Source organism: Ursus americanus, chromosome 26, assembly GCF_024610735.1.
Source record: "Ursus americanus isolate L20-20 chromosome 26, mUrsAme1.1.p, whole genome shotgun sequence".
Classification (NCBI taxonomy): Eukaryota; Metazoa; Chordata; class Mammalia; order Carnivora; family Ursidae; genus Ursus; species Ursus americanus.
In genome coordinates this window covers 807,085-819,194 of record NC_142152.1, presented here as the reverse complement: position 1 = coordinate 819,194, position 12,110 = coordinate 807,085, and the positions used below count along the sequence as shown (strand labels likewise).

Below are 12,110 nucleotides of genomic sequence, written 5' to 3'. Positions count from 1 at the left end.
CACCTCCTCAAACAACTCGATGACTCTGAGTGGCTCGTTGACAGAAACTGACTAGGAAGGAACCCTGGCTACCTTCCCCTTACCCCAAGTCTTTCGTTTCTGCACAAGCGCATCGCCCGCCACGTTCAATTTCCCCCCTGCCCCCACAATTCTCTGTTCCTCGGGCCGACTTGGAGGAACGAGCCACAGAGGAGAAGGCTATTGGTTGGAAGAGCGGCCAATGAGAGAGCCTGTTACTAGTCTGCGGGCTGTGGTATCGGGGGAGCGCTTGAGGCCTTGAAGGCTTTGGTGTCCGGGAGGTGAATTTCAGCACGATGAGCTCCATCGGGACTGGGGTGAGTTTGCTGTGTTTTGGCGTAATGGACTAACCTACGGAGTAGCGTTGAAGGGAACTCGGACAGACCGCGCGGGGTGCGCCGCCGCGGGGTGCGCCGGGACTGCCTTCGGCCAGGTGGGCCGCTTCCAGTTGTCTGGTGACCGGCAGTCTTTCCTGCGCTAATTTGTAGGCCCTCGTTTGCGGTGATCTTGGCCTGAAGCTCGTCAGCGCAGGTGTAGCGGGCTTGGCGGCGCAGCAGTGAGATTGGGAGACGCTTTGGATCGCTGAGTCACTTTCTTGAGTGGCTTAGGGAAACCGAAAGTGCAAACTCGTGGAGCCTGAGATAGCGTGTGAAGGGTTTGGGCGACAGTTAGCTTCCTGAGAACCACTGAGCCAAGGCGGCTTGAGATTCCGAGGTCTGAGACGGAGCTTTCGTGGACCGTCTTTGCAGGTCCCGGGGTGCTGCTGACTCACTGGGCCTTCCCCATCTTGCCTTCGAGTATACTGACCGTCCGCTTCGTAGGAGTCCCTGGAACCCCTGTCGGGGCAGAGCTAATAGAAAAATTGTCTGAAAAGTGAAATCTGAAGAGTCCTTTACATTTTTCTTTTGACCCAGTTTTTCCTGTACAAATTACTTAACATCACTTAACATCAGTACCGTAAACATTTAAATCATTAGCTAGGGACTTAATCGCATCTGTTAATAGACTCCAGGTTTGGAGTTGGACTTGTTAACTTACTCAGTTTACTACTTTCCTGTGTTAAACGTACTGTACATATGCACTCTTTTGCTTATTCCTTTTATGTATTTTACCATATAGAAAATCTAGTTTTTGTTTAGAATTTATTGGTTGTGTGCCCTGGAGGCATTGAATAATGGGTTTCTAAATTCATCAATCCACTTTATTTTTTTATTATTATTTTTAAAGATTTTACTTACTTATTTGACAGAGACAGCCCCCGGGAGAGGGAATACAAGCAGGGGGAGTGGGAGAGGAAGAAGCAGGCTCCTAGCGGAGGAGCCTGATGTGGGACTCGATCCTAGAGTGCTGGGATCACGCCCTGAGCCGAAGGCAGACGCTTAACGACTGCGCCACTCAGGCACCCGTATCAATCCACTTTAAACAAGATTTTGATACTCAGCATTAAGCCCAGATATTGGTTTTCCGAGTTTGATAATAGGCAATTTATGTTTCGAATGTTTAATTCATTTGGTTATGAGATGCTAAGGTTATGTCATAATATTTTAAAATTAGTAGATGGTCAGTTATGCATATTGTAGCAAATTGATTTTGCAACTATATTAATATGACCTTCAATTAATAGTGTTTCTGAAAACCCTTTAAAAGTACTTGATAAATATAAACAGGTGAGGTATTTTGGTATTACAGTAGTAGAATTAAGAATCTTCATTTAGTAAATCAGGGAATTGAGACTCAGGAAGCACCACTGTTGAAGGCATATCTTTGGTCTTCACTTTTCCCAAGAACTCCAGGTATGAAGACCTGCCTACTTGACATTTCTCTCCGTTTGATTGTTTTTTTTTTTAAGATTTTATATATATTTATTTATTGAGAGAGAGTGAGAGAGAGCACAAGAAGGAGCAGAGGCGGGGGAGAAACAGACTCCCCGCTGAGCAGGGAGCCCAGTGTGGGGCTCTGTCCCAGGACCCCGGGATCATGACTTGAGCAGAAGGCAGATGCTTAAGGGACTGAGCCACCCAGACACCCCTCCACTTGATTGTTTAATAGGCATTTCAAACTACAAGTCCAAAGTAGACCTATGGGTTTCCCCCTCCCCTTGCCATTTTGCATCTCCTAGAGTTTTCAGCTCAGTGAATGGTCCAGTTCTAATTGCTCAAGTGAAAAAGGTCAATGGTTCACGTTTAATTTCTTTACTCCTAGAGCCAGTCCTTTAGCAAGGTGTGTTTTTTTTTTTTTTTTTTTTTTACACTCTATCCTCAAAACTATTGTCTTTATCTCTTTTCCTGGTCTAAACCACCACCTTGAGATACTTGATTTCTGCTTCCATCCTTGTTCCCTCTACAGTTCATTTTCTAGATGAAGTTTAAAAAAAAATTAGATTGTATCACCCCCTGAGCCCCCTCCCCCATCCCTGCTTAAGCCCCAATGACTTGCAGTTGCATTTAGAAAAAGATATAAACGTCCTACTTCAGCCTAGGAGACTCAAAGTAGTTTGGTCTTTACATGCCTCTGATATGATTTACTCTTCTCTCTACCACTTAGTGCTCAAGACACAGCGGCCTATTTCTTTTCCCTCATTGGGCTAGGCTTATTTCTACCTACATATCCTAAATGACTAGTTATTTGTTTAGGCCTGGCTCAGCCTAAGTGATTAAACATAACTGCTCTAGCAAGGCCTTCCCTCATCAGATAGTCTGTACTAGGCTCTCAGACTGTCACTTCACCCATCTTATTTTCATCATAATCCTTTTTCTAGTTTACTGCTGTATTTCCAGCTCCTAGATTTCTGCCTGGTCTCATTTGAAAATGAAAGACTTCAAGAACGAGTATTCTTTATATTCCCTTATAGTGACTACAAGTAGTAGATGCTTATTAAATGTTTGAATGTTATATTTTTTTTCTAAGGTCCTTCAGTTTGTTAGTGCTACAGCAATGATTTAACATGTTCTGACTCTGGTTCTGTTTCTGCCATACCATACTGCAGGTATACCTTGTTCTATTGCACTTCACTAGATACTGCCTTTTTTATTTTTATTTTTTTTTATTTTTACAAGTTGAAGGTTTATAGCAACTGTGCATCAAGCAAGTCCGTTGGTGCCATTTTTCCAACAGCATTTGTTCACCTTGTGTCTGTGTCACATTTTGGTAATTCTCAACAATATTTCAGATTTTTTCATTATTATTAAGTTTGTTATGGTGATTTGTGATTGATGATTGGTTACCACTCACCGAAAGCTCAGATGATGGTTAAGCATTTTTTAGCAAAAAAAGTATTTTTTAAATTAAGGTATGCACATTGGTTTTTGTTTTTGTTTTTAGTCATAATGCTACTGCATACCGAGTAGACTACAGTATAGTGTAAACATAACTTTAGGGGTACCTGGGTGGCTCAGTTGGTTAAGCGTCCAACTCCTTTTTTTTTTGAAGCTTTTATTTATCTATCAGAGAGCACAAACCAGGGGAGTGGCAGGCGAGGGAGAAGCAGGCTCCCGCTGAGCGAGGAGCCCAGTGTGGGACTCGATCCCAGGATGCTGGGATCTTGACCCTAGCTGAAGGCAGATGCTTAACCAACTGAGCCACCCAGGTGTCCCTTAAGCGTCCACCTCCTGATTTTGCCTCAGCTCATGATCTCAGGGTCCTGAGATCGAGTCCCTTGTCAAGCTACGTATTGTGTGTGGAGCCCGCTTGAGATCCCCCCACGTTTTCTTTCTCTCTCAAAAACAAACAAACAAACAAACAAACAAACAACCCCCCAAACATAACTTTAATATGCACTGGGAATCCAGAAAACTCATTTTATTCACTTTATTGTGGTGGTCTGGAACCCAGAATATCTCCATTTATACAAAAATGAACTTTGTGTTCTGTGTGAAAAAAATTCTGACTTTACCTAAGATTTGTATCTATTGCTTTTCTTTTTAGATTTTAAAGTTATCTCTGCATGCAGTGTGGGGCCTGAATTTACAACCCCAAGATCAAGAGTTGCATGCTCTACTAAGACAGCTAGGCACTTGTCTATTGCTTTTCAATAGCAGAAATCTAAAGTAGCTTTTCTCTTAGCTGCTGTTGCTGCTCTGACATGCTTCCTTTTCCTCTTCAAAGCAACATCTTTTGAGATTTAACACACATATATTTCTTCCTTCTTTCTGCTGCCTTCCTGCTGTAATCTCTACACCCAAAGGTAGGGCTCGAACTCACAAGCCTGAGACCAAGAGCTGCACGCTCTACCAACTGAGCTATCCAGGCACCCCTTAACACGCATTTCTGATGTGTAAGCCGTGTAGAAAAAAAGATGGTGAGGTTATTACTGCCAAAGATACATAATTTAAGCTCATCGTTGCCTTTTTCCTCCTAGTATGACCTGTCAGCCTCTACATTCTCTCCTGATGGAAGAGTTTTTCAAGTTGAATATGCTATGAAGGCTGTAGAAAATAGTAGGTAAGAAACATTGTTTTACTTGGAATGTAGCATGTTTTAACCAGGTATTAAATATCTCCTTTTCTATATTTTTGGTAATTAGACTTATGTTTGGAGCCCGACACAGGGCTAGATCCAGGACCCCGAGATCATGACCCGAGCTGAAACCAAGAATGGGACCTCAACCTACTGAACCCCCTAGGCGCCCCTGACTACCTTTTGTATTAAGCATAGGAAAGAACTACTAAAACAAATAATCAATGACATATAAGTGAATACTTCAAAGCACTTTATTAAAGTATATATACCATGATCATAACTATTTTATCAGAGTACGCCCCTCATAGGTAATATACACAAGAAAAAAAGGGAAAGGTTAAGTTACAAATTATAATTTTCCCCGTTAGCTTCATTGAGGAGACCAGGTATTAAAGGAGGATTGTGCAATGTAACAATGAGGGCTAGATTGTTTGGAACAAAAATTATACAACATTTTGATCTCAGGACCCCCTTTTACTTGTTAAAAAAAAACAAAAACACCAAAACCCAAAACATTGAGGACTTCAAAGAGCATTTATTTATTAGGCTTTAGTTCCATCAATCTTTACCATGACCAGTGAACTTTTGTTTATGCATGTTATTGGATCTGGCAATATTTACCATATTAGAAGTTAAAACTGAGAAAATAAAAAAATTTAATTCATTTAAATAATCATAGTTGCATGTTAATGTAAGTAATAATTTAAATTAACATTAAACTAATATTAATAACATTTTTAATGAAAAGTAACTTTTCTGCAATATAAAACGAATGTAGTGAGAAGACTGGCATGGTTTTACATTTTTGTAAATCTCAGTAGTTAATTGAAGCCTAGTGTAAGACATTCTCGTATCTGCTTCAGTATGTCGTTACTTTGGTTGAAGCCTGGGAAGCAAATCAGGCTTTATACAGATAAGTAGTTGGAAAAGTGAGGCATATTTTAATATCCTTTTCAGATAATTATGGATGTTATTTTTTGATGCTATACCAAAATGGACAAATGGTAGTTTTTTAAAGGCTAGTTGCAGTGTGGCATCTGAAAACTTAATGATGAACTTTTTATAGTGTTACATTAAAATCTGTTGGACTGTCTTGCGCTTCACATGTTTTACCCATGCATGTAAGTTGGTCATTGGGAAAATATTGGTTCACTGTGCTATAACAGATCTTCCAAACTTGATATTTTTCATCTATATATTGAAATAATGGGAAACATCACACTTGTTAATACCACCACTGATCTGATTATAAAAATTTGTAAGTTTTGGAAAACAGACAAGCTCACGGTGATGAATATGCTTCCTAAAATTCCAATTTATGCTTGAAAACTTGAGTCTTATCACAGGCAACAAAATACTGTCCATTTTTCTTGAAGTTGACGGGCTTATTTTGTTCATTTTAGGGGGGAAGTCTGCCATATCAAGTATATTTACATACCAACTGTAAATAATTGTAGTTTGTCTGACATTGTTTGATGGTAAAAACAGGTATTCCGTGAAAAAGTTCACAACTCAAACAGTTTTACCAGTACTTTTTCCCTTTAGGCAACTGTATTTTGATGTTTGAGTACCTTCCATTTCATTATGATAATAATAATAAGACAGGTACTCAAGGGTTGTCATCTAATAAAATTATTGCTTTTTTTAAACATTAAAACAGCTTTTAGGGGCGCCTGTGTGGCTCAGTTATTAAGTGTCTGCCTTCGGCTCAGGGCGTGATCCCAGGGTCCTGGGATCGAGCCCCGCATCGGGCTCCCTGCTCCCCTGGGAGCCTGCTTGTCCCTCTCCCACTCCCCCTGCTTGTGTTCCCTCTCTTGCTGGCTGTCTCTCTCTCTGTCAAATAAATAAAATCTTTAAAAAAAAAAAAAAAACGGCTTTTAAAAATTACTGCTTTCTTAAGGACTTATTTTTTTTTGGTTTTTAAAGATTTTATTTATTTATCAGAGAGAGAGTGCACCGCAAACGGGGAGCGGCAGGCAGAGGGAGGAGCAGGCTCCCCGCGGAGCAGGGAGCCCAACGCAGGGCTCGATCCTAGGTCCTAGGATCGTGACCCGAGCCCCCGAGCCGAAGGCAGACGCTTAACTGAGCCACTCAGGCGTCCCTTCTTAAGGACATTCTTAACAAAATTTTTTAACTGTGAGAGTTTGTTTTTTTTTTTTTGTTTGTTTAAATGTGAGAGCATAGCAATGAAGAATACAGTGATTAGTAGTTTATTACTACCACTTGTTTCACTGCCTTGGTTTGTGTTAAAGTGCCAGCAGTTTTACCTACTAATGCTTCTCTGCTGTACCAGCAGTGCAAATGTCCATATAGTGGGAAAAAACAAATGGTGTCTTTGTGTTCTTATGAAAATAATTATGACTTCCCATACCCCCTTGAAGGGTTTTTCAGGGATGCTCAGGGGGTTTCACAGACCATACTTTGAGAACTTGTAGTTTGGAATAAGGAACATTTTAGATTTAAATAAGTGAGAATGATGATGACTTGGAATAATTAGGAAAGGCCAGCTGAGGCTGTAGAGTTTAAATTCAAGTGAGTTTGCAAAAGTCTGTGGAGAATTATTTAAATACGGAGTGGTTAGGAGGAAGTGTATTCTAGAACCCAGGATAACCTCAATAAAGACATAAAAGCAAAAATGAATATAAGGTGTTTGGGGAATGATAGTGAGGTTGAATTCAGTAGTGTGTGGGATTTATAATTGGAAATTTAATAAGCTACAAATTTAATTTGTAGATTCTCAGGAATTTTTGAAAGTTGGGCCAAGGAGTTTAAACTGGAATTGGGAAGTCATTGAAAATACCTGAAATGTGAGGGAAGGAGTGTCTGAAATTTTTTGTGGAATTTATGTGTGGCTCTGTTCATTTTTCTCATCAGAATTCCTTTTTATTAAAAGGATTAGAAGAATAAAGTTAATGATGTATTTTTATCTTGAAACAGAATATAATTTCTCCATATTTTAAGAGATTAAGATCCATTTTGTTTTAAGCAGTTGTACAAAATGTGTATTATGTTCTTTTATATACTTATAGGCAGTGGTCGTTGCAGAAAAAGAAAATTAGCAAAAGAATTCTTTTTTTTTTTTTTAAAGATTTTATTTTATTTATTTGACAGAGAGAGACTGCCAGTGAGAGAGGGAACACAAGCAGGGGGAGTGGGAGAGGAAGAAGCAGGCTCATAGTGGAAGAGCCTGATGTGGGGCTCGATCCCATAACCCCGGGATCACGCCCTGAGCCGAAGGCAGACGCTTAACCGCTGTGCCACCCAGGCGCCCCTAGCAAAAGAATTCTAAGCTTTCCACCTAGATTAGTCACTGTTAATGTTTTAATTTTGTATATAACCTGTCTTGTCTATGCATTTTATGTACCATTTTTAATGAACATGAATAAATCAACATTTGTTATAATATGGATAACATATGCCAGACACTCTGCCATTTTGTACATTTTGTTGGCATCTTTTCTTGCTTACGTATTATCTTTTTATGTCATGATGTGCTAGATTTTTTTTTGGTCACCTGGTGTTTATTTATATGGACCTAATTTATCACATTTTAGGTTGTCCTCTTTCTAGTTTTCAGATATATTTGTTTTAAAGTACTAGCATGCTGTAAAAAACTAAATGTTACCTATTTTTGTTTTTTAAACTTAATTTCTTTTATTTTCAGTTAAAAACATTGATTTTCTTCTACTTGTTCCAGTACAGCTATTGGAATCAGATGTAAAGATGGCGTTGTCTTTGGGGTAGAAAAGTTAGTCCTTTCTAAACTTTATGAAGAAGGTTCCAACAAACGACTTTTTAATGTTGATCGGCATGTTGGAATGGTAGGTCACATTTAAAAAATGTTCCATTTTGCCTCGTCCAATTTCTTGTGAACTGTTTAGAATATATTAAAATGTGATTGTAAGAACCCGTTTATTACTTCATCATTGAGGCAGAAACAGATTAGAGAGCAGCCATAGAAGTAATCCAGAGAGTTACTGGCTTGTGAACAGCTCACTATCTGAGAAAGGTAGTGTTCTTATAACCTGATTGGAGACATGTATGAAAAAATCAAATTGCCTTAAGAAAAGGGAGGAGGGGTGACGGGTGGGAAGTATGTGTAGAAAAGAGATCTTGGCAGTGTAGGTGAGGGGTATGCTTGAGAGACATAGAATCTTTAGCTTTTCATGTCTTTTGTGGGGATCACTGTCATATTGAAGATGTTATCAGATAGAGAATACCTTTTTAGTAAGGGGAGCACCAAGAAAGGATGTTTAATACAAGGAAAAGTGAACACATCCTTTTTAATAGCATCATGGACATCACTGTATTTATTTTATGCAGCTGGTGTCTTGTGACTGCTTTTGCATAACTGCAAGTGAAGGCATAAATACGTTACTGGTATATACTGAAGTCATTCTATATAGATGTCACACTTTGTTTAGTCAGAGGAATAAGCAAAACAAGGAGTGATTCTAACCCTGTTTACTGAAAAGGCAAGGAAGAAAAGAAAACATGTGCTAGGACCACTTTACATTAATTATCTCGTTTAAGTCTGACATCCCAGTGAAAGTAATATTAATCCCATTTTTACAGATAAGAAAACAGACGGACTCACAGCTGGTAAAGAAATAAAATGGGATTCAGACTTGGGTCTGCATGTTATTTCAGAGTCCATTCTGCGGGGTGAGATCTTATAGGACCCACTCATTCTGCTGTTATCTTTGATATTTCTAAATGAGATGTGTTACACACAAAAAGGACCAATAAAATGTAAGCAATGAAGTATAAAGCTGTAGATGATTTTTCTTTTTGCTTCTTCAGTGATTATTTTTTCTGAACTTATTTTCTCTCCTGAACAAATTTATTATTGCCAGTGATACTGATATGACTTTTCTTCTGTCATTTTGGACCTCTATATTTATTTTTAAAATTTGAGTAGAGTTGACACACAATGTGAAACTGGTATGTTTTCATGAAACTTGCCAGATTGTAACCCAGCTGATAGGAGGGAACTAGTGAATTACACATTCTTTCACTTAGTAAAACAAAACAAACTTTAGGTAGGTATATTTTGAAAAAAATCATGTATGCTTAAAGGTACTTTAGTGATGGGAAGACTTTGTCTTAGAACTTTAAAATTTGTTCCATTTGTTCTTTAAAGCCAGGAAACTGATGGCATTCCTTATAGCTGGAATGGCAAAACATCCCATGTTGAGGAGGGTTGGAGATAATGAAGGGTTAATATTCTGTCTCCACAGTTGTCTTCTTCAAGTGGTTTGAAAATTATTGGACTTCACAGTAAGCTTTCTCCAAAGCAATAGAAGATTCTTTAAATGATGAAACTTACTGGCTGGGTAACTTTGGGGAAGTTGTTCTAAACACAGCTGCCTCACCTGCAAAACAGGACCTACCTCCTAACAGTTGTTAAAGGTTAAAAATCATGCAAAATGCTTAGCATGTAATAAGTGCTATGTTTTAGAAATTTTCATCTACTATTAATAGGTAGCAGTAGAAAAAGGGCTGTTATTCTGATCTCACTTACTTCCAAATTTTATAAATCTCCTAAGCTGGTGGTTCTGGACTTTCTTGGTTCCCAGTACTAAGTTGAAATTTCAGTGATTTTTTTTTTTCCCATGGCTTCCCTACTCCAAAAGAAGTACCCAGTGGTTCCGATTATGCATTTAGGTCCAAACAACTTACTGTTTATGTACTAAAAACTTAGTAGCTATAAGAGAAAAAAAATACACAGAGTTAAAAGTATTTTTATTTTTAAACAATCACAATTACTAACGTGCACCGCACTTCCTAAACTTTGGAATCAGATTACGCGTGCCCCCCCCCCATTTCCTGTTCCACATGGATTTTTGTATGGTACTTACTTATCACAGCAACCCAGGTGCTCAACAATATGATGGCATTAAAAGGAATACTGAATGATCTAATGTTGAAACTGTGAACTACTTCAGCTGTATCCCCCAAATTCCAAATGTTGCATAATTGAGTTCACTACAGTGCCCTAGCATCTCTCAGCACATGGTTTGGTAACTGCAGTTGTAAGCTACCAGTCTTGGAAGATGTGTGGTTTGTCATTGAAGTTTAATAGTCAATAAGCTGAAAAAGATTTGAGGTTGTGCCTCTTAGACCAAAACTTTAAGTAATTTGAACACAGAACTGCTTTAAATAGAGATCAATCCTGATCAAGACTAGTAGTACTCTGGTTGTTGCTTATTTATAGTGAACTGGTAAACTGGGAGACATGGAAGATTAATTATAGAAATATTCCTTTTGAATGTCATTATTCAACAGTGAAGTCACACCTGGTAAATTTCTGAATTGTAATTCCATACTTTTATTTTGATCCCACCCAATCAAAATGCCAGAATGCCTTGTAAAGACCTTTAAGCCAAATTATTTCTAAATGTGATGCTTGTTAAAATATTGAGTAAGCCTACAGTAATTACACACTTCCCTTGATTTGTGATAGGAACGTATTTATATACTAAATTGGTACTTCCTTTCTTTCAGGCAGTAGCGGGTTTGTTGGCAGATGCTCGTTCTTTAGCAGACATTGCAAGAGAAGAAGCTTCCAACTTTAGATCTAATTTTGGCTATAACATTCCATTAAAAGTAAGTTGATAATATGTTGAGGAGCCTTTTGAACAGTCATAGAAATTTGCTGATAAGCTCTTCTGTTTGTCCCTCTCATAGCATCTTGCAGACAGAGTGGCCATGTATGTACATGCATACACACTCTACAGTGCTGTTCGACCTTTTGGCTGCAGGTATGAAATTTTGTGGGATATTCAGTCAGACCTGTACTGTTTTCCCCGGTATCTTAGCCTTTTATACTCTTAGAGGTATGAACTATGACCAAAAAGTATTAGGGCAATGATTAAATAAAACTATATCAAAACAAAAACTTTGAATAGTGAAAAAGACTACAAATTTGAAGTGGTAATAAAACACAGAACTCCTAGTAATAACTTTAATCTGATTATAATACATTCTCTGGAGGAAGGTGGTCAAAAGGTATAAAGGTTCTAAGATAAGTAAGTGCTAGAGATGTAATGTACAGTATGATGACTGTAGTTAGCACTGCTGTGTGATATATGGGAAGTTGCTGAATACATTCTAAGAATTTTCTTCACAAGGAGGAAAGTTTTTTTCTTTTTATTGTATCTTTGTGAGATAATGGTTGTTACTAAACCTATTGTAAGCATTTCACAACACATGTAAATCAAACCATCATGCTGTACACTGTACAGTGATGCATGTCAATTATTTCTCAATAAAACTAGAAAAAAATTCTCTGGTGTCAGACCCCAGCATTCTCAGGAAACAACAAATTGATTTTAAATGTATTTTCTTTGACATTATAGGTAGCCGACTAAAGGGACACTTCAGTTTCTCATTAATTTCCATTGGCTATACTTACTTAAAGCAGTTAGGTGCAATGCTCTTAATTGGGAGTTTTTTTTAGCAGTCCATAGTGAATCCACACAAAATTGCATTTCATATAGTTCTCCTTAGTCAGTTTCCTATTTCTGTTGTTAAGATGAAGTGCCGGTATTTTTGTGGGGGAAAGCGGAGATTCAGCTCCATCAGGACTTGGAATACATGTAAATATTTAAATAGGGCTCAGAGACCTGTCA

General features: G+C 38.3%; 1 protein-coding gene across 1 annotated transcript in view; it reads left to right on the top strand.

Moving 5' to 3' along the window:
* Window positions 1-179: 179 nt before the first annotated feature.
* Window positions 180-12,110, top strand: part of PSMA3 (proteasome 20S subunit alpha 3) — a 19,772-nt gene continuing 7,841 nt past the window's right edge. The window contains exons 1-5 of the mRNA XM_045810305.2: window positions 180-335; window positions 4,376-4,458; window positions 8,174-8,297; window positions 10,984-11,085; window positions 11,167-11,240. Coding sequence (XP_045666261.1) covers window positions 315-335; window positions 4,376-4,458; window positions 8,174-8,297; window positions 10,984-11,085; window positions 11,167-11,240 — 404 coding nt within the window. The 5' untranslated portion in view covers window positions 180-314. The remainder of the gene's footprint in view (window positions 336-4,375; window positions 4,459-8,173; window positions 8,298-10,983; window positions 11,086-11,166; window positions 11,241-12,110) is intronic.